General features: G+C 47.6%; 1 protein-coding gene across 1 annotated transcript in view; it reads left to right on the forward strand.

Moving 5' to 3' along the window:
• ENPP3 (ectonucleotide pyrophosphatase/phosphodiesterase 3) overlaps positions 1-23285 on the forward strand; it is a 148282-nt gene that overhangs the window by 88360 nt on the left and 36637 nt on the right. Inside the window, exons 17-20 of the mRNA XM_068231573.1 lie at positions 4734-4821; positions 9592-9758; positions 19485-19533; positions 21291-21445. Coding sequence (XP_068087674.1) covers positions 4734-4821; positions 9592-9758; positions 19485-19533; positions 21291-21445 — 459 coding nt within the window. The remainder of the gene's footprint in view (positions 1-4733; positions 4822-9591; positions 9759-19484; positions 19534-21290; positions 21446-23285) is intronic.

Genomic DNA, 23285 nt, shown 5'->3' on the forward strand with positions numbered 1-23285 from the left:
CATAAATAGACAGCATTTCACATAAATAGGCAGAATCCCCCCGTAATATGGTAGCCCCCACGTTAGGTAGTGAGTGACAGGGACCCCCAGGTTAGCTAGTGAGTGACAGGCGCCTCCAGTTAGGTAGTGAGTGACAGGCGCCTCCAGTTAGGTAGTGAGTGACAGGGAGCCCCTTCAGGTAGTGAGTGAGTGCCAGGGAGCCCCTTCAGGTAGTGAGTGAGTGCCAGGGAGCCCCTTCAGGTAGGGAGTGAGTGCCAGGGAGCCCCTTCAGGCAGCGAGTGAGTGCCAGGGAGCCCCTTCAGGCAGCGAGTGAGTGCCAGGGAGCCCCTTTAGGCAGTGAGTGAGTGCCAGGGAGCCCCTTTAGGCAGTGAGTGAGTGCCAGGGAGCCCCTTCAGGCAGTGAGTGAGTGCCAGGGAGCCCCTTCAGGCAGTGAGTGAGTGCCAGGGAGCCCCTTCAGGCAGTGAGTGAGTGCCAGGGAGCCCCTTCAGGCAGTGAGTGAGTGCCAGGGAGCCCCTTCAGGCAGTGAGTGAGTGCCAGGGAGCCCCTTCAGGCAGTGAGTGAGTGCCAGGGAGCCCCTTTAGGCAGTGAGTGAGTGCCAGGGAGCCCCTTCAGGCAGTGAGTGAGTGCCAGGGAGCCCCTTCAGGCAGTGAGTGAGTGCCAGGGAGCCCCTTCAGGCAGTGAGTGAGTGCCAGGGAGCCCCTTCAGGCAGTGAGTGAGTGCCAGGGAGCCCCTTCAGGCAGTGAGTGAGTGCCAGGGAGCCCCTTCAGGCAGTGAGTGAGTGCCAGGGAGCCCCTTCAGGCAGTGAGTGAGTGCCAGGGAGCCCCTTCAGGCAGTGAGTGAGTGCCAGGGAGCCCCTTTAGGCAGTGAGTGAGTGCCAGGGAGCCCCTTCAGGCAGTGAGTGAGTGCCAGGGAGCCCCTTCAGGCAGTGAGTGAGTGCCAGGGAGCCCCTTCAGGCAGTGAGTGAGTGCCAGGGAGCCCCTTCAGGCAGTGAGTGAGTGCCAGGGAGCCCCTTCAGGGAGTGAGTGAGTGCCAGGGAGCCCCTTTAGGGAGTGAGTGAGTGCCAGGGAGCCCCTTTAGGGAGTGAGTGAGTGCCAGGGGGAGCCCCTTTAGGGAGTGAGTGAGTGCCAGGGAGCCCCTTTAGGGAGTGAGTGAGTGCCAGGGGGAGCCCCTTTAGGGAGTGAGTAAGTGCCAGGGGGAGCCCCTTTAGGGAGTGAGTGAGTGCCAGGGGGAGTCCCTTTAGGGAGTGAGTGAGTGCCAGGGAGCCCCTTTAGGGAGTGAGTGAGTGCCAGGGAGCCCCTTTAGTGAGTGAGTGAGTGCCAGGGGAGCCGCTTTAGGGAGTGAGTGAGTGCCAGGGAGCCGCTTTAGGGAGTGAGTGAGTGCCAGGGAGCCCCTTTAGGGAGTGAGTGAGTGCCAGGGAGCCCCTTCAGGCAGTGAGTGAGTGCCAGGGAGCCCCTTTAGGCAGTGAGTGAGTGCCAGGGAGCCCCTTTAGGCAGTGAGTGAGTGCCAGGAAGCCCCTTTAGGCAGTGAGTGAGTGCCAGGGAGCCCCTTTAGGCAGTGAGTGAGTGCCAGGGAGCCCCTTCAGGCAGTGAGTGAGTGCCAGGGAGCCCCTTCAGGCAGTGAGTGAGTGCCAGGGAGCCCCTTCAGGCAGTGAGTGAGTGCCAGGGAGCCCCTTCAGGCAGTGAGTGAGTGCCAGGGAGCCCCTTCAGGCAGTGAGTGAGTGCCAGGGAGCCCCTTCAGGCAGTGAGTGAGTGCCAGGGAGCCCCTTCAGGCAGTGAGTGAGTGCCAGGGAGCCCCTTAAGGGAGTGAGTGAGTGCCAGGGAGCCCCTTTAGGGAGTGAGTGAGTGCCAGGGAGCCCCTTTAGGGAGTGAGTGCCAGGGGGAGCCCCTTTAGGGAGTGAGTGAGTGCCAGGGAGCCCCTTTAGGGAGTGAGTGCCAGGGGGAGCCCCTTTAGGGAGTGAGTGAGTGCCAGGGGGAGCCCCTTTAGGGAGTGAGTGAGTGCCAGGGGGAGCCCCTTTAGGGAGTAAGTGAGTGCCAGGGAGCCCCTTTAGGGAGTGAGTGCCAGGGAGCCCCTTTAGGGAGTGAGTGAGTGCCAGGGAGCCCCTTTAGGGAGTGAGTGAGTGAGTGCCAGGGAGCCCCTTTAGGGAGTGAGTGAGTGAGTGCCAGGGAGCCCCTTTAGGGAGTGAGTGAGTGCCAGGGGAGCCGCTTTAGGGAGTGAGTGAGTGCCAGGGAGCCCCTTTAGGGAGTGAGTGAGTGCCAGGGAGCCTCTTTAGGGAGTGAGTGAGTGCCAGGGAGCCCCTTTAGGGAGTGAGTGAGTGCCAGGGAGCCCCTTTAGGGAGTGAGTGAGTGCCAGGGAGCCCCTTTAGGAAGAGAGTGAGTGACAGGGAGCCCCTTTAGGGAGTGAGTGAGTGCCAGAAGGAGCCCCTTTAGGGAGTGAGTGCCAGGGATCCCCTTTAAGGAGTGAGTGAGTGCCAGGGAGCCCCTTTAGGGAGTGAGTGAGTGCCAGGGAGCCCCTTTAGGGAGTGAGTGAGTGCCAGGGAGCCCCTTTAGGGAGTGAGTGAGTGCCAGGGGAGCCGCTTTAGGGAGTGAGTGAGTGCCAGGGAGCCCCTTTAGGGAGTGAGTGAGTGCCAGGGGAGCCGCTTTAGGGAGTGAGTGAGTGCCAGGGAGCCCCTTTAGGGAGTGAGTGAGTGCCAGGGAGCCCCTTTAGGGAGTGAGTGAGTGCCAGGGAGCCCCTTTAGGGAGTGAGTGAGTGCCAGAGAGCCCCTTTAGGAAGAGAGTGAGTGACAGGGAGCCCCTTTAGGGAGTGAGTGCCAGGGAGGCCCCCTAGGAAGTGAGTGAGTGCCAGGGAGCCCCTTTAGGGAGTGAGTGAGTGCCAGGGAGCCCCTTTAGGCAGTGAGTGAGTGACAGGGAGCCCCATTAGGCAGTGAGTGAGTGACAGGGAGCCTCTTTAGGGAGTGAGTGAGTGCCAGGGAGGCCCCCTAGAGAGTAAGTGAGTGCCAGGGAGCCCCTTTAGGGAGTGAGTGAGTGCCAGGGAGCCCCTTTAGGGAGTGAGTGAGTGCCAGGGAGGCCCCCCCGCCGCCGCTGCTCCCCCCACCCCCCTTACCTTGTAGCAGACCTCAGGATCAGCGGCGACCCGACCAGTAAGAGCGGGCGCTGGACGCACCCGCTCGATATGCGGAAGTGATGTCACTTCCGCATATCAGTGCGGGCGCTGGGTCCTAGCGCCCGCACGATTGGTCGCCGGCTCGCCGCCTGATCCTGAGGTCTGAGTGACGCGGCGGCGGCGGCTGGAGGGAGCCGCTGCCAGAGGGGGAGATCTGTGGCACCCCAGGATAGATTGGGGGCACGTGCCCCCCCAAAACAGGGCTAGCGACGCCCCTGACCTCAAGACTCCCAAGATTCTTTGTAATTACAAACTTATTTGGCCAAATAAAAATAATTCTGATTGTGGTGCAAAGGTTCATTTTCTTGTACATGTTGAGATGTGTTGCATAAACATGAAAGCCTAAGGAGCTCCCTTATTGGAGAAGTCAGCAAAGCAATGTGCTGAGTAAAGTATATTAAAGTGCTGCAGTAAGTACCCACACAGCTGCTGAGTTCTCGCATCAGCTCTCTGCACAGTCATGTCTGTCACATGGTAGATTTATGCCACATAACAGTTTCTCTTTTCAGCAAGGTTTTAAGAGTCACTCTTGAATTAGAAATTCCTTAAAGAGGAACTGTAGTAAAAATAACTTAATTCATAAAATTGCTATTTTTTTTTTTACAATATTTGCTTATAAATGATTTAGTCATTGTTTGCCCATTGTATAAATCTTTTCTCACCCTGATTTATCACAGATGGAGAGATCTTTAGTCTTGTCAGGTGCAACTCTGTGGAATGTTTGTTTCTGAGAATTCTGAAGCCAGTGAAAATAATGCCTGGTCTCCCTGAATGCTCTGGGAATTGTGCATAGCTAAACAGCCTAGGCAAGCACTGGTTAAGGGCTCTGCCTCTGACACAGGAGACCAGGGTTAGAATCTTGCCTCTTCCTATTCCATAAGCCTACAGCTATTTAGTGAGGAGACCTTGGGCAAGACTCCCTAACACTGCTACTGCCTATAGACGCGTGCTAGGGGCTACAGCTCTGCCGCTTTAAAGAGGAACTCCAGTAAATATAATGTAATAAAAAAATGCTTCATTTTCACAATAATTATGTATAAATGATTTAGTCAGTGTTGCCCCATTGCAAAAAATATTTCCTCTCCCCGATTTACATTCTGACATTTATCATATGGTGTCATTTTTACTGCTGGCAGATGATGTCAATGGAAGGAGATGCTACTTGCTTTTTTGGCAGTTGGAAACAGCTGTAAACAGTTGCTATTTCCCACAATGCAACAAGGCTCCCACAGTGTGATGTCAGAACCATGGTCCTGACATCAACCTGCAGGAGGGGTTTCACCACAATATCAGCCATACAGAGCCCCCTGATGATCCGTTTGTGAATAGGAAAAGATTTCTCGTGGGAAAGGGGGTATCAGCTACTGATTAGGATGAAGTTCAATTCTTGGTTACGGTTTCTCTTTAAGTCTGCCAGGAGAAAAGCGCAATATAAATGTTCTGTCTTGTCTGGGTATGTCTTAATACCACTATACAACAATATATAGATATAGGAAGTGTTTCTGGTGCTAAAACTAGGAAAATTACTATAAAAGTGGAGAAACACAATGCATAATCTATTTCCTTTTTTTCAGGCTATCTTTATAGGGCATGGTCCAGGATTTTATCAGATGATGGAAGTAGAGCCTTTTGATAATATTGAAATGTATAACTTAATGTGTGGTGAGTTGTGATCTAATTGTTTCCTGCCCTTTATTACTGTTAAATATTGTAGGAATTCTCACTTCATATAAACAACCCTTGGCAGAACACTTTTCTCTTGCTATAGATCTATAAATGCCTTAAAAACAAGGACTGCAATAAAAAAAAGCTTTAAGATTGGACTTAAATTCTAACTAAACCCAGAACTGAAACTGGTAAATTCTGAAACCACACATATTGTCTAGTGTCACCACATTTTTTTAATTTAGAAACACTGGGTTAGAGCTGTACTTACCACAGGGATGTCCAACTCCAGTCCTCGAAGGGCCATATCCATGCCAGTGTTTACGAAGGATGGACAGAGAAATAACAAATGTGTTCTACTTGGTGAATCACACCCTTCCTGATTCAGTCCCATCAATTTTCAGTTGTCCCAAAAATATGTTAGGACCTCGGCCCTTGAGCACTGGAGTTAGAAAAGCCCTGACTTTCCAGATGTTCTACACCTGTTCAAACAGTTCCAGATAGCACTAATTGGCCTCCTTCCTCTCTAAAGGATCCCTTTGAGCAACATCGCTGGGCTGAACAGGCGCAAGTTAGCTGTGTAGTAGACGACGTGTTCTGTTGCTTTGTGGAGGAGCAACGGGTGTGTAAAGTCACGCAGTGGGTGGGAGCATGAACAAAAGGATCGCCCCTGTGAGGTGATCCGCCTGGCGGATCGCTTGCGGGTCACCGGTTAGAGATCAGGGGCTAGCGTACACATGCCTTATTATCAGCTGAGGAGGCCCTTATTGGCTACCTCAGATGACGTTAAATCAAGCGTGTGTACGAGGCTTAGGAAGTGCTGTGAAACATTACGCTTTCTATAAGCTGCAAATCTGTGTCTAGACACAAAGCAGGCTGAGCCAATACAGGTATAGTGAAAGAAGCTCTGATGTCTGTTGCATAAAACTAAATGTGAATGAGGTTGGTAGTGAGTTGTTATATAAAGAAAAATGACAAAGTTGGAAGCAGCCTGCTTGATTGGAGGGAAACATTTGTGGAATTTACAAATGTAAGCTCTGCTTACCTCATCAATGTACTCCAAAAACACTAAACCTTTGTTACTTCATTAATACCTCTGTCATTGCCCTTTGGTACAGCAGCAGTTGAAAAAGTCACGGCCAAAAATGGGCGCAATTGTTATTTATTGATATATGTGGGCGCAATTGATAATTGTTATTTATCGTAATATAGAAAGCATTTGCGCTATTTAGCGGGCGGCTGCAATTGGCTTGAAATGTATCATATTATTGGTAGCAGTGATCAGGGGGGTGTTAAGGTTAGGCACCACTAGGGGGGTCTTAGGGTTAGGCACCACCAGAGGAGTCTTAGGGTTAGGCACCACCAGGGGGATCTTAGGGTTAGGCACCACCAGGGTGGGTCTTAGGGTTACATTTATCAAAAATATCTTGAGGTACAGTCCTTTTTATTGTGAAGGATCAAAACACAGTCCTTTTTCAGGGTAATCCACCTTACCCGCCAAGACTTATTTATAACTTTAGAAAAGGACTATATATCAGCTGATGCAATCTCAGAGAGGCAAAAAAGCTTATGAAAAAGTATTTATTAATACATGTAGAAAAATATCAAAAATACATCATTCTTCAATATCGCAATGATAGGTCTTAGACATGCATAAAATTGGTTTGGATCAACAGGCGGTTGTAGCTTTATGGGTATTAAACTTCAAGGCTACGACACATGTTCGTTTCGGGCTTTTTTTGAAAAATTGTATATGCCCTTCATCAGGCCGTGATACCCAGTTCTGTGTAGCTCAACCAAAGGGAGACCAATATGGCAAAAAGTCCACTTACTGGGGGCGTCTGACCTCACCAGACGCACAAACCTTCCCAACGGCTATGAATGGAAGCTGCAAGGGTTAGGCACCAACAGGGGGGTCTTAGGGTTAGGCACCACCAGAGGAGTCTTAGGGTTAGGCACCACCAGGGGGATCTTAGGGTTAGGCACCACCAGGGTGGGTCTTAGGGTTACATTTATCAAAAATATCTTGAGGTACAGTCCTTTTTATTGTGAAGGATCAAAACACAGTCCTTTTTCAGGGTAATCCACCTTACCCGCCAAGACTTATTTATAACTTTAGAAAAGGACTATATATCAGCTGATGCAATCTCAGAGAGGCAAAAAAGCTTATGAAAAAGTATTTATTAATACATGTAGAAAAATATCAAAAATACATCATTCTTCAATATCGCAATGATAGGTCTTAGACATGCATAAAATTGGTTTGGATCAACAGGCGGTTGTAGCTTTATGGGTATTAAACTTCAAGGCTACGACACATGTTCGTTTCGGGCTTTTTTTGAAAAATTGTATATGCCCTTCATCAGGCCGTGATACCCAGTTCTGTGTAGCTCAACCAAAGGGAGACCAATATGGCAAAAAGTCCACTTACTGGGGGCGTCTGACCTCACCAGACGCACAAACCTTCCCAACGGCTATGAATGGAAGCTGCAAGGGTTAGGCACCAACAGGGGGGTCTTAGGGTTAGGCACCACCTGAGTGGTTTTACAGTTAGGCACCACCAAAGGGGAGTGGGTTAGGCTACACCGCGGAATTGTATTTTCTGCAATTTTGGGTGGAAATTGGTCATTCCGTTCCGTTTGGTCGAAACGGAATTGCTTTTTCAATCCGGCGGAATTCCGAAATTGCCTGTGAAATTCTGCCGGTATCCGTTGATGGTTTTAAGCTGAAAATTCAGTTCAATGCCATCAAGTCCTAGAGAGAGAGAGAGAGAGAGAATTAATTTTCTATTGGGTATATCACAATGGTACATGCTAGGCTGGCTTCAGCATGTAGCATTGTAGTGTTTTGTGTAGGTGGTATAATGGTTAGGATAGCAGCCTACCACGCGGTAGGTCTGGGTTCGATACCTGGCCAATGTATGTGAGTTGGCTTTTGACATACACAAATCCCTAAGCAAGCTCATTTTTCTCTTGGATATATCATAATGGTACATGCTAGGCTGGCTTCAGCATGTAGCATTGTCGTTTGCTGTGTTGGTTGTATAATGGTTAGGATAGCAGCCTACCACGCGGTAGGCCTGGGTTCGATTCCTGGCCAATGTATGTGAGTTGGCTTTTGACATACTGCAAATCCTTAAGCAAGCTCATTTTTCTCTTGGATATATCATAATGGTACATGCTAGGCTGGCTTCAGCATGTAGCATTGTCGTTTGTTGTGTTGGTTGTATAATGGTTAGGATAGCAGCCTACCACGCGGTAGGCCTGGGTTCGATTCCTGGCCAATGTATGTGAGTTGGCTTTTGACATACTACAAATCCCTAAGCAAGCTCATTTTTCTCTTGGCTATATCATAATGGTACATGCTAGGATGACTTCAGCATGTAGTGTTGGTGGTGGTATAGTGGTGAGGAGAGCTGCCTACCAAGCACTAGACCTGGGTTCGATTCCCGGCCAATGTATGTAAGCTGGCTTTTGAAATCCTACAATTCCCTGGAAGAAAAGACCCTCCTCCTCTGGAGGAGAGAGAGAGAGAGAGAGAGAGAGAGGAGGGAGCAATATAAGGAATAACAATCAGCCTAAGAGTAAGCTAACAAGCCTAACTAAGCTCTCCCTAGCAGAGTCTGTCAGCAGCTGTCCCTTAACTAATTACTGTAGGCAGACGAGTGAGTAAAACGGCTGGAGAACCTTCCCTTTTATAAGAGGCTCCAGGAGTGAGTGTAGTCTGATTGGCTACAATGCGCCTGCTGACTGTGATGTAGAGGGTCAAAGTTGACCTTAATGGAGCATTATGGGGCGAATCGAACTTCCGCAAAAGTTTGCCTTCGCCAGCGAACGCAAACCACCCAAAGTTCACAGGAACCGTTCGCCGGCAAACTGTTCGGGCCATCTCTAGTTTTGGTGTCACATGATCACATCTGAGAGCCCTGCCCGCTAGCTGAATTCCTGATAAGCTTTTCTGTATTCTTACCACTGCTTGGTATCTTTACACTATTTAAATTCGCTTATCAATCTGATTACTATTTGATTTAGATTTCTTAGATTTTTGAGTTTAGTTGGATTTTAAAGGAATACTTAAGGCAAAAAAAAAAAATGACATTTACTCACCTGGGGCATCCCTCAGCCCCCCGAAGCTGGATGGTGCCCTCGCAGCCCCGCTCCGATCGTCCTGTCCCCGCCGGCGGCTACTTCCGGTTCGGCGACAGCCGCCGACAGGCTGGGAACGCGGCTGATTTTCCGCGTTCCCAGCCGCTGCTATCACCCTCTATGCTGCTATAGCGTCTATATATACGCTATAGCAGCAAATGGTTAGATACTAGGTTTGTTTTTATTGTTGGCAGGTCCTTGCAGATTTAATTTTTACTTCATTTCTGGTTTCTAAATTACAGAGTGCAGTAACCTTAACTTAATGAGCTTGCAATTATCACTTTATTTTGTTTGTTTGATATTACAATCAATACTGAATCGATATTAACATGGATAATATACCATGGCTCCAGTAACACTGAGCATCTTCTAGTGGATCCTTTCTAACTATATGAGTAGCTTGCTGTTAAAAAAGGAAACCCAGAAGAGTAACTCACAGCAGGTCCTTGGGCACCACTGGGAAAAGAACTGAGGAAAAAGACAAGCTGATAGAGCTTTGAGCCCTATCCAGAATTAGGAAAAAAATTGAATTTCCCTGTGGTAGTCGATAATAACAAATGATTGATTAGTGTACAATTCATTTGTATGATTAATAATTTCTGCAATTTATTTTTCTTAACAGATCTACTAAAAATCCAGCCAGCTCCCAACAATGGGACCCATGGAAGTTTAAATCATTTGTTGGCGCAACCATTTTATGCACCAAAACACATACCAGAGAAATCAAGCCCTTCGCAGTGTCCATATGCCCTGCCATCCTACAACTTAAGTTGTTCTTGCAGTTCTCCAGTGAGTAATAAATGATAAATCTCCAATTTTTAAAGGACAGCACAGCTTACCTGAGTACCTTTCAGTTGTTCTGATACTAGAAATCTACTTTCAGTCAATATAACAAACACTGATGTCAATATCTTTCATGGCTAACTGTAAAATTCTCTTGCAAGATTATCAAAACCTATCCATAGTGTCGTTCTGTACATAGATCACTATTTTAAAATTAGTTTTGAAACCCTTTTGCCAGTTTTACAGTATTTAACTCCACATTTAGTAAAAGAGATACTTTTTTAACTAGTCAACTAGGTTTGAAAAGTTGAAAAAAAGATGTTCTATGTGTACCCAAAAGTAGAGAAAAACAATCAATTTATATAGAATGAATATGAAAAAAAATTGTAAACAAATAATGGAAATAGTTAGATATGATGTGGATAGGTTCACAGTGGCAGTTGTGTCCACTGCCACAGCAGGAATGCAACTGATCGGGAAAGCAGTGCTGCACATTTTCCACACATTGCAATGTATACAGTGAAGCATACAGTCAATGTAAAGTATGCTTCGTTTTAACTGTTAAAGCGGAATATAACCCTGCATTTCAACTTTGCTCTAAAACATTATTTACAGTATATTATATGCATCCAGCATTTTTTTTTTTTTTTACTAGACCAGCATTGGAAGGGTTACACAGGGCTTTAAAGTTCCTTTAGATTTCTGCAGACACATCCGAAGCTGAAAAGAGATACATTTTGTTTACAGAAATGTATCTAAGTGTTTAATGTGACTCATCTCTCTGACTGAGAAGGAGCTTGGAGGACTGCCAAAGAGTGTGTAACTGTTTATCAATAGATACATAGAATGTAACAATCTGAACTTCTGCATATCTCTTCACGGAACTTATAACGTCTGTGTTTAACCCTTCCAATGCTGGTCTAGTAAAAAAAAAAAAAAAAAATGCTTTTTGCATATACAGGATCTTCTCAAAAAATTAGCATATTGTGATAAAGTTCATTATTTTCTGTAATGTACTGATAAACTTTAGACTTTCATATATTTTAGATTCATTACACACAACTGAAGTAGTTCAAAGCCTTTTATTGTTTTAATATTGATGATTTTGGCATACAGCTCATGAAAATCCAAAATTCCTATCTCAAAAAATTAGCATATCATGAAAAGGTTCTCTAAACGAGCTATTAACCTAATCATCTGAATCAACTAATTAACTCTAAACACCTGCAAAAGATTCCTGAGGCTTTTAAAAACTCCCAGCCTGGTTCATTACTCAAAACCTCAATCATGGGTAAGACTGCCGACCTGACTGCTGTCCAGAAGGCCATCATTGACACCCTCAAGCAAGAAGGTAAGACACAGAAAGAAATTTCTGAACGAATAGGCTGTTCCCAGAGTGCTGTATCAAGGCACCTCAATGGGAAGTCTGTGGGAAGGAAAAAGTGTGGCAGAAAACGCTGCACAACGAGAAGAGGTGACCGGACCCTGAGGAAGATTGTAGAGATGGATCGATTCCAGACCTTGGGGGACCTGTGGAAGCAGTGGACTGAGTCTGGAGTAGAAACATCCAGAGCCACCGTGTACAGGCATGTACAGGAACTGGGCTACAGGTGCCGCATTCCCCAGGTAAAGCCACGTTTGAACCAGAAACAGCGGCAGAAGTGCCTGACCTGTACTTGACACTGGACTTCAGGCATTTTGGCATTTCCCTCTCCCCAGTCTTCCTCCAGACTCTGGCACCTTGATTTCCGAATGACGTGCAAATGTTGCTTTCATCCGAAAAAAAGTACTTTGGACCACTGAGCAACAGTCTAGTGCTGCTTCTCTGTAGCCCAGGTCAGGCGCTTCTGCCGCTGTTTCTGGTTCAAAAGTGGCTTTACCTGGGGAATGCGGCACCTGTAGCCCGTTTCCTGTACATGCCTGTACACGGTGGCTCTGGATGTTTCTACTCCAGACTCAGTCCACTGCTTCCACAGGACCCCAAGGTCTGGAATCGGTCCATCTCTACAATCTTTCTCAGGGTCCGGTCACCTCTTCTCGTTGTGCAGCGTTTTCTGCCACACTTTTTCCTTCCCACAGACTCCCCACTGAGGTGCCTTGATACAGCACTCTGAGAACAGCCTATCCGTTCAGAAATTTCTTTCTGTGTCTTACCTTCTTGCTTGAGGGTGTCATTGATGGCCTTCTGGACAGCAGTCAGGTCGGCAGTCTTACCCATGATTGCGGTTTTGAGTAATGAACCAGGCTGTGAGTTTTTTAAAAGCCTCAGTAATCTTTTGCAGGTGTTTAGAGTTAATTAGTTGATTCAGATGATTAGGTTAATAGCTCGTTTAGAGAACCTTTTCATGATATGCTAATTTTTTGAGATAGGAATTTTGGGTTTTCATGAGTTGTATGCCAAAATCATCAATATTAAAACAATAAAAGGCTTTGAACTACTTCAGTTGTGTGTAATGAATCTAAAATATATGAAAGTCTAAAGTTTATCAGTACATTACAGAAAATAATGAACTTTATCACAATTAGAGTTGGGCCGAACCTCCGATTTTAGGTTCGCGAACCGGGTTCGCGAACTTTCGCGGAACGTTCGGTTCGCGTTAAAGTTCGCGAACCGCAATAGACTTCAATGGGGATGCGAACTTTGAAAAAAAAAATAATTATGCTGGCCACAAAAGTGATGGAAAAGATGTTTCAAGGGGTCTAACACCTGGAGGGGGGCATGGCGGAGTGGGATACACGCCAAAAGTCCCCGGGAAAAATCTGGATTTGACGCAAAGCAGCGTTTTAAGGGCAGAAATCACATTGAATGCTAAATGACAGGCCTAAAGTGCTTTCAAACATCTTGCATGTGTATACATCAATCAGGTAGTGTAATTAAGGTACTGCTTCACACTGACACACCAAACTCACCGTGTAACGCACCGCAAACAGCTGTTTGTGTAGTGACGGCCGTGCTGGACTGGTGCGCACCATGGCGAGAGTGCAGGTTTTGGTGGCTTTACAGCCCATATGGTCGGCCTGGCTGATGTAGCTGAATGACAGAACAGTGACTGTCCAGCTGATCAAATTTGGTCTGACCACAATGAAGCAACGACCTTATTATCTTTTGTGTGCCCCCCGAGACACTCATCTAGGCGCCGGTCATTGCTTCATTGTGATACGCAAGCCCCTTCACCACGGCAAGGTAATGATCACGAAGGGGAATGGGCGCATGTACATGCCTTTTCTTTTGTTGTTGCAGCTGCCCTCAGTGCAGCCAGAAAAATTAGGCAGTCATGTACACGCACCATAAAAATTATTACAGCGGCCGCTGCTAGCAGTGGCCTAAAAAATTCAGCAATCCGCCTGGAGTCCCGGACCCTGTTGGTGGTGGCGGAGAAGGTAGTGCTCATCATCCTCTGAGTCTGACTCGTCTTCTGCACACGACCTCTCTTCTTCCTCCTCCTCCCCCCTCTGTGCTGCCGCAGGTGTTGAGGAAACAGCTGGGTCTGATGAAAATTGGTCCCATGCCTGTTCCTGCCGTAACGGTTCCTGGTCACGCTCATTCGCAGCTTCATCCGCCACTCTACGCACAGCACGCTCCAAGAAGTACGCGTAGGGAATTAAGTCGCTGATGGTGCCCTCACTGCGGCTCACCAGGTTGGTCACCTCCTCAAACGGCCGCATGAGCCTGCATGCATTTTTCATCAGTGTCCAGTTGTCGGGCCAGAACATCCCCATCTTCCCAGACTGTTTCGTTCTACTCCAGTTGTAGAGGTACTGGGTGACGGCTTTCTTCTGTTCTAGCAGGCGGGAGAACATGAGCAGGGTCGAGTTCCAGCGAGTGGGGCTATCGCAAATGAGGCGTCTCACCGGCATGTTGTTTTTACGCTGAATTTCTGCAAATCGTGCCATGGCTGTGTAAGAGCGCCTCAAATGCCCACAGAACTTCCTGGCCTGCTTCAGGACATCCGCTAAGCCAGGGTACTTTGCCACAAATCTTTGAACCACTAGATTCATGACATGTGCCATGCAGGGTATGTGTGTCAGCTTCCCCATATGCAAAGCGGCAAGCAGATTGCCTATCTCCAGGTGGTGCGGGGTCAGCCACTCATCCACCTGTTTCTTAAGAGCAGCCAGGAGAGCTGCTCCAGTGTGACTCTCCGCTTTGAGACAAGCCATGTCTAAGATGGCGTGACACCGTCGTACCTGGCATGCAGCATAGGCCCTGCGGAGCTGGGGCTGTGTAGCTGGAGAGGAGAACTGCCACTCAGCCAAGGAGGAGGAGGAGGACAGCGAAGAGCATGTAGCAGGAGGAGAGGAGGTGGCAGGAGGCCTGCCTGCAAGCCGTGGAGGTGTCACAATTTGGTCCGCCGCTTTCTGCTTGCCATCGTTCACCACCAGGTTCACCCAATGGGCTGTGTAGGTAATGTAGCGGCCCTGCCCGTGCTTGGCAGACCAGCCATCCGTGGTCAGGTGTACCCTTGACCCAACGCTCTTCGCAAGAGATGACACCACTTGCCTCTCAACTTCACGGTGCAGTTGGGGTATGGCCTTTCTCGAAAAATAAGTGCGGCCTGGCATCTTCCACTGCGGTGTTCCGATGGCCACAAATTTACGGAAGGCCTCAGAGTCCACCAGCCGGTATGGTAACAGCTGGCGAGCTAACAGTTCCGCCACGCCAGCTGTCAGACGCCGGGCAAGGGGGTGACTGGCCAAAAGTGGCTTCTTCCGCTCAAACATTTCCTTCACGGACACCTGACTGCTGCTGTGGGCAGAGGAGCAGGAACCGCTCAAGGGCAGAGGCGGAGTGGAGGAGGGTGCCTGTGAAGGTGCAAGGGAGAAAGCGGCAGAAGCAGATGATGCACCTGAAGGAGGAAGAGGAGAAGGAGGGTGACTTTTCTTTTGTGTGCTGCTGCTGCTTTTGCTCAGGTGGCCATCCCATTGCTGTTTGTGCCTTTTCTCCAGGTGCCTTCGTAAGGCACTTGTCCCTACGTGAGTGTTGGCCTTTCCACGGCTCAATTTTTGTTGGCAGAGCGAACAGATGGCTTTGGTCCGATCTGAGGCACACACATTAAAAAATTTCCACAACGCTGAGCCACCCTGGGATGTGGGCACTATGGGGACCTCAGCAGCTGATGCTGAAGGGCAAGTTGGCTGGCTGTACATAGGTGGCGATACATGGTGCCGGACTCTGCCACCAGCTGTTTCTGACGAAGAGCTGCCCCAGCTTCTTTCAGCAACTTCTCTCCTCCTACTACTCTCTGACTCCCCCTCTGAACTGTCCCCCTCTTCATCTCCTCTATTGGGAACATACAGAGGATCCCCATTACCGTCATCATCGTAGTCATCCTGCCCAGCTTCGCTTGCCTCAGACAAATCCAAACTTGCACCATCAGTAGGTCCTTCATCCTCCTGACACGTTACATCCATAGTGTTGCCGCGTAACTCAGACATATTAGCTGGTGAAAATTCATCTGGCTGTAACAACAATGGCTGTGCATCAGTGATTTCAACACTAAATAATTCTTGCTAAGTGTCAAATGCAGCGGAAGTGGTGCTAGTAGTAGCGCTGGTGGCTGAGCAAGATGAGGTGTTCTGTGTCGCTAAATACTCAACCACGTCCTGACAATCTTGGGAGGTGATGGGACGTGCCTTGTTCCGAGCACTGTACTGTGGGCCAGGTCCACACGAAATTACATTTACACGACCTCGCGCAGACCTGCCGGGTGGCCTTCCTCTGCCTCTGCCACTACCTCTTCCTCTACCTGTTTTGTCCATATCGGGTATGCACCGAGTGGTATATCACACTGCGTGCACTCACGTAGGTAGGTGGGTTCACTTAACTGCACAGGTATGCGCACTGATGCGGTGGGTTCACTGAACAGTACAGGTATACAGTGGCAGGTTCACTGAACACAACAGGTATGCAGTGGCGGGTTCACTGAACAGGTATACAGTGGCGGGTCCACTGAACAGAACAGGTATACAGTGGCGGGTTCACAGAACAGGTATGCAGTGGCAGGTTCACTGAACACAACAGGTATGCAGTGGCGGGTTCACTGAACAGGTATACAGTGGCGGGTCCACTGAACAGAACAGGTATACAGTGGCGGGTCCACTGAACAGAACAGGTATACAGTGGCGGGTCCACTGAACAGAACAGGTATACAGTGGCGGGTTCACAGAACAGGTATGCAGTGGCAGGATCACTGAACACAATAGGTATGCAGTGGCGTGTTCACTAAACAGGTATACAGTGGCGGGTCCACTGAACAGAACAGGTATACAGTGGCGGGTTCACAGAACAGGTATGCAGTGGCAGGATCACTGAACACAATAGGTATGCAGTGGCGTGTTCACTAAACAGGTATACAGTGGCGGGTCCACTGAACAGAACAGGTATACAGTGGCGGGTTCACTGAACAGGTATACAGTGGCGGGTCCACTGAACAGAACAGGTATACAGTGGCGGGTTCACAGAACAGGTATGCAGTGGCAGGTTCACTGAACACAACAGGTATGCAGTGGCGGGTTCACTGAACAGGTATACAGTGGCGGGTCCACTGAACAGAACAGGTATACAGTGGCGGGTCCACTGAACAGAACAGGTATACAGTGGCGGGTCCACTGAACAGAACAGGTATACAGTGGCGGGTTCACAGAACAGGTATACAGTGGCGGGTCCACTGAACAGAACAGGTATACAGTGGCGGGTTCACAGAACAGGTATGCAGTGGCAGGATCACTGAACACAATAGGTATGCAGTGGCGTGTTCACTAAACAGGTATACAGTGGCGGGTCCACTGAACAGAACAGGTATACAGTGGCGGGTTCACTGAACAGGTATACAGTGGCGGGTCCACTGAACAGAACAGGTATACAGTGGCGGGTTCACAGAACAGGTATGCAGTGGCAGGTTCACTGAACACAACAGGTATGCAGTGGCGGGTTCACTGAACAGGTATACAGTGGCGGGTCCACTGAACAGAACAGGTATACAGTGGCGGGTCCACTGAACAGAACAGGTATACAGTGGCGGGTCCACTGAACAGAACAGGTATACAGTGGCGGGTTCACAGAACAGGTATACAGTGGCGGGTCCACTGAACAGAACAGGTATACAGTGGCGGGTTCACAGAACAGGTATGCAGTGGCAGGATCACTGAACACAATAGGTATGCAGTGGCGTGTTCACTAAACAGGTATACAGTGGCGGGTCCACTGAACAGAACAGGTATACAGTGGCGGGTTCACTGAACAGGTATACAGTGGCGGGTCCACTGAACAGAACAGGTATACAGTGGCGGGTTCACAGAACAGGTATGCAGTGGCAGGTTCACTGAACACAACAGGTATGCAGTGGCGGGTTCACTGAACAGGTATACAGTGGCGGGTCCACTGAACAGAACAGGTATACAGTAGCGGGTCCACTGAACAGAACAGGTATACAGTGGCGGGTTCACAGAACAGGTATACAGTGGCGGGTCCACTGAACAGAACAGGTATACAGTGGCGGGTCCACTGAACAGAACAGGTATACAGTGGCGGGTTCACAGAACAGGTATACAGTGGCGGGTCCACTGAACAGAACAGGTATACAGTGGCGGGTTCACAGAACAGGTATGCAGTGGCAGGATCACTGAACAGGTATGCAGTGGCAGGATCACTGAACAGGTATGGAGTGGCAGGATCACAGTACAGGTATGCAGTGGGCTGAGGGCTCACTGAACAGAACAGGTATGCAGTGGCAGGATCACTGAACAGGTATGGAGTGGCAGGATCACAGTACAGGTATGCAGTGGGCTGAGGGCTCACTGAACAGAACAGGTATGCAGTGGCAGGATCACTGAACAGGTATGCAGTGGCAGGATCACAGTACAGGTATGCAGTGGGCTGAGGGCTCACTGAACAGAACAGGTATGCAGCCAGGAAGAAGTTAAGCCTAACTAATCTTTCCCTATATGAGAGACTGCAGCAGCTCGCCCTACTCTCACTAATGCAGGCACACGAGTGGCCGTAATGGCCGCCGCTGCCTGCCTTATATAAGGGGGGGTGGGGCTCCAGGGGCTAGTGTAGCCTAATTGGCTACACTGGGCCTGCTGACTGTGATGTAGAGGGTCAAAGTTGACCCTCAGTGCATTATGGGGCGAACCGAACTTCTTCCTCAAAAGGTTCGCGTGCGGTACCCGCACGCGAACCACCTACGTTCGCGCGAACCACGTTCGCCGGCGAACCGTTCGGCCCAACTCTAATCACAATATGCTAATTTTTTGAGAAGATCCTGTAATATGCTGTAAATAATATTTTAGAGCAAAGTTGAAATGCAGGGTTATATTCCGCTTTAAGCAGTGCGTGTTGCCGTAAGGCACTGCATGCAGTGCATTATGATGCAACATCCCGTTATACCTCAATGCAACTGCCGCACTGTGAACATCACATGAGTGTGCATTGCAGTGCGGCAAGCTGTGTTACAAAGCAATGCTGTTGAATAACATTTTCGGTCAATTGTTCTTAAAAGATTTTAATTAAGATCATAACAATTAAAAAGAGGAACAAAACAAGGCCTCAATTCACTAATCTTAACTCCTGTCTTTAAAGAGGAACTCCAGTGAAAATAATGTAATAAAAAAAAGTGCTTCATTTTTACCATAATTATGTATAAATGATTTAGTCAGTGTTTGCTCATTGTAAAATCTTTCCTCTCCCAGATTCACATTCTGACATGTATTACATGGTGACATTGTTACTGTGGGCATGTTATGTAGCTGTTTCTAGCTGTTCTGGCTGTTAGACAGCTGTAAACAGCCATTTCCTGTCTGTGAACATTGTTACATTGTGGCAGTTTGCCAGGAGTACCGCGGTATTCAGAGCTTCTAGTGGGAGTGGTTTCAGCACAAAATCAGTCACACAGCGCCCCCTGATGGTCTGTTTGTGAAAATCATTCTATTTCTCATGTAAAAGGGGGTATCAGCTACTGATTGGGATAAAGTTCAATTCTTGGTTGGAGTTTCTCTTTAATAACTCTTCAGAGCTGTTTTACAGTTACAAATATATCACCATGGTGATAACTGTAAAACAGCTCAGAAGAGTTATTAAAGACAAGAGTTAAGCTTTGTGAATTGAGGCCAATAAATGTCTCAGATTCAAACTCAATTTGAAAATAAAGGAAATGAGATAGGGAGCGCTGGCATCCTGGATGTGACACGGTCACAGTTATCAACATCAACTTCATTTGGCAGACTTCAATCAAAACAATGAACTATCATCTGGACTGAGGATTGTGCAGTGTGTGTGTGGTGTGGCCTAACAACTGTCAGCATAAAAATCCTTCTTGGAAGTTTTCCAGATTAGGTGCAGTGGATAGGAAATTCTTGTATACCAGAGAATGCAATGATTTCTGCTTGCATTCAAATTCATGGAAACTGTATGCAGCTTGAACATGGACTAATCAAAATTGACATTGACGTTATCAGGATTGGCCTTATTATAAACTGCATATGATTTACATGGAATTTGAACACAATTAGAAATGATATGCATCTCATCTCTGCTGTATTCTGTAATCATTAGTTTGTCTCCTGGAAAAAATAATCAACAAATATTTTAGGTGATAAAGGTCTGTGTCCATATAGATGATTGTTATAGCGAAGAAAAAAAAAAGTATTAGCTGAAATGATGCAATGATAAAATGAAAAACTAGCTGAGTCTCTACACTGCAATTTTATAACTTGTGATTTTATTGTTTTCAGTTCGATGAATCAGTCCTAAATGGAAGATTAGACCTTTCTGCTAATGACCGTAAGTAATAATGTGCTATATAGTATGTTCTACAGTGGGATGCAAAAGTTTGGGCAACCATGTTAATTTTCATGATTTTCATGTGTAAATCGTTGGTTGTTATGATAAAAAATGTCAGTTAAATATATCATATAAGAGACACACACAGTGATATTTGAGAAGTGAAATGAAGTTTATTGGATTTACAGAAAGTGTGCAATAATTGTTTAAACAAAATTAGGCAGGTGTATAAATTTGGGCACCACAAAAAATAAATAAATCAATATTTAGTAGATCCTCCTTCTGCAGAAATTACAGCCTCTAAACCCTTACTGTAGGTTCCAATGAGAGTCTGGATTCTGGTTGAAGGTATTTTGGACCATTCCTCTTTACAAAACATTTCTAGTTCATTCAGGTTTGATGGCTTCCCGAGCATGGACAGTTCTCTTTAACTCACACTACAGATTTTCTATTATATTCAGGTCTGGGGACAGAGATGGCCATTCCAGAACGTTGTATTTGTTCCTCTGCATGAATGCCTTAGTGGATTTTGAGCAGTGTTTAGGGTTGCTGTCTTGTTGCAAGATCCAGCCCTGGGGCAGCTTCAGCTTTGTCACTGATTCCTGGACATTGGTCTCCAGAATCTGCTGATACTGAGTGGAATCTATGCCTCCCTCAACTTTGACAAGATTCTCAGTCTCTGCACTGGCCACACAGCCCCGGTGCATGATGGAACCACCACCATATTTTACTGTAGGTAGCAGGTGTTTTTCTTGGAAAGGTGTGTTGTTTTTCCTACATGCATAACGCCCCTTGTTATGCCCAAATAGCTCAATTTTAGTTTCATCAGTCCACAGCACCTTATTCCAAAATGAAGCTGGCTTGTCCAAATGTGCTTTAGCATACCTCAAACAGCTCTGTTTGAGCTGTGGATGGAGAAAAGGCTTCCTCTGCATCACTCTCGCATACAGCATCTCCTTGTATAAAGTGCGCCGAATGGTTGACCGATGCACAGTGACTCCATCTGCAGCAAAATGATGTTGTAGGTCTTTGGTGCTGGTCTGTGGGTTGAATCTGACTGTTCTCACCATTCTTTGCTTCTGTTTATCCGAGATTTTTCTTGGTTTGCCACTTCAAGCCTTAACTTGAACTGAGCCTGTGGTCTTCCATTTCCTCAGTATGTTCCTAACTGTGGAAACAGACAGCTGAAATCTCTGAGACAGCTTTCTGTATCCTTCTCCTAAACCCTGATGGTGAACAATCTTTGTCTTTAGGTCATTTGGGAGTTGTTTTGAGACCCCCATGTTGTTATTCTTCAGAGAAACTTATAAGAAAAGGGAAACTTACATATGACCCCCCTTAAATACTCTTTCTCATAATTGGATTCAACTGTGTATGTAGGTCAGGGGTCACTGAGCTTACCAAGCCAAACTGAGTTCCAATAATTAGTTCTAAAGTTTTTGGAATTAATAAAATGACAACAGTGCCCAAATTTATGCACCTGCCTAATTTTATTAAAACAATTATTGCACACTTTCTGTAAATCCAATAAACTTCATTTCACTTCTCAAAATATCACTGTGTGTGTCTCCTATATGATATATTTAACTGACTTTTTTATCGTAACAACCTACGTTTTATACAGGAAAATCATGAAAATTAACAAGGTTGCCCAAACTTTTTGCATCCCACTGTATATAATATGAAGAATACTATATAGTATTAAGAATGACCCCTCACTGTGGCTGATTCTAATCTTGTCTATATTTGCTCTATAGAATCTCAGTCACTGGGAAGAAATCTGCCATATGGCAGGCCGGTGAATGTATATGAAAACAGTACATACTGCCTCCTTCATCAGCATGGGTATGTGAGTGGATACAGCCACAACATCCTGATGCCACTCTGGACAGCCTATACCGTGGAAGCTCAGGTAATCTCCTGTTTATGTAAGCTGCATGAGCTTTTTCTTTAGCTTTGAGGGCTGACAATTAATGAACAAACTTAAAGAGAACCTGAGGTGAGAGGGATATGGGCTGACATGTTTGTTTCCTTTTAAAGTGAATCTGAAGCAATATTTAAAAAAGAAACAACAGATACTCACCTAAGGAGAGGGAAAGCTCTGGGTCCTATAGAGCCTTCCCATTCCTCTCCTCATCTGCTCATTCCCCCGCAGGTTCCTTAGTTCAAATATTCAGCCGTGGGAGACTTCGGAAGTCTTTGGAAGCCCGAGTGCTTCCGAAGACGGGCGGGTCTGTGCTGTGCATGCACGAGTGCATGAGAGAGGGCGCCATGGCCGTTTCTAGGGCCGTGCGGCCCGTGCGGGCGCCCTGAGCGCTATTGGGAAGGGGGGCGCTGTAATGGAGGGGGAGCCAGCCGCTTGGGAGGGTAGCCCGACCTCTCTCTCCCTTCCTCTCCGGGGCCGCCCTCCATGCTCCCCCCTCCGATGCAGAGTAATTGCATCAGGAAGCGCTAGTCACAACTCACCTCCCTGCGTTCCACTCGCCGCTCACTAGCCGCTGGAATCCTCTCTGTATAGATGCTGATACACACGCTGCTTCCGGCTAAACAGGAAGCAGTGTGTGTATCAACGTGTATGCAGAGAGGAGACTGGAGGCTAGTGAGCGGCGAGTGGAACGCAGGGAGGTGAGTTGTGACTAGCGCTTCCTGATGCAATTACTCTGCATCGGAGGGGGGAGCATGGAGGGCAGCCGGGAGAGGTCGGGCTGCCCTCCTCGCGGCTGGCTCCCCCCTCCACTATGGAAGGGGGGGGTTACCTACCTACCTACCCTGGGGGGCAGCTACTTATCTAATCTACACTATGGGGGAGGGGCAGCTACCTAATCTAACCTATACTGGGGCAGCTACCTATCTAATCTATACTGGGGGGCAGCTACCTATCTAACCTAAACTGAGGGGCAGCTACCTAATCTAACCTTTACTGGGGGCAGCTAACTATCTAACCTAAACTTGGGGGCAGCTACCTAATCTAACCTTTACTGGGGGCAGCTACCTATCTAACCTATTCTGGGGGGCACCTACCTAATCTAACCTATACTGGGGGGCACCTACCTAATCTAACCTATACTGGGGGGCACCTACCTAATCTAACCTATACTGGGGTGCAGCTACCTAATCTAACCTTTACTGGGTGTCAGCTACCTAATCTAACCTATACTGGGGGTCAGTTACCTAATCTAACCTATACTGGGGGGCTCCTACCTAATCTAACCTATACTGGGGCAGCAACCTATCTAACCTATACTGGGGGCACCTACTTATCTAACCTGTATTGGGGGCACCTACCTACCTACCTAGCTAGTCTATACTGGTGGCAACTATACTGGCTACCTATATTGGAGACATATACCTAACTAACCTATGCTGGGGGCACCTATTCTGACTCCCTATTAGAGGCACCCACCTAGCTAACCTGTACTGAGGGCACCTACCTATCTAACCTATACCAGGGGCACCTGCCTATCTAACCTATACTGTGGGCAACTATACTGGGGCACCTATGCCTGGCTACCTATACTGGGGGGACCTATAGCTGGCTACCTATACTGAGTGCAACTAGACCTGGCAAACCTATACTGCAGACACCCATACCTGGCTCCGCGTGGGGCGCAATGTTACACCCTCGCCCTGGGTGCATTTTAGCCTAGAAACTGCCCTGGAGGGCGCTTCCACAGTACAGCTCATCCTGCTGCAGCTCAAAACCCCAATTGACCCTGCTGCAGCTCATATCAATGAAAGAAAGCCCACCCTGC

The sequence above is a fragment of the Hyperolius riggenbachi genome, chromosome 4 (assembly GCF_040937935.1).
Source record: "Hyperolius riggenbachi isolate aHypRig1 chromosome 4, aHypRig1.pri, whole genome shotgun sequence".
Taxonomy (NCBI): Eukaryota; Metazoa; Chordata; class Amphibia; order Anura; family Hyperoliidae; genus Hyperolius; species Hyperolius riggenbachi.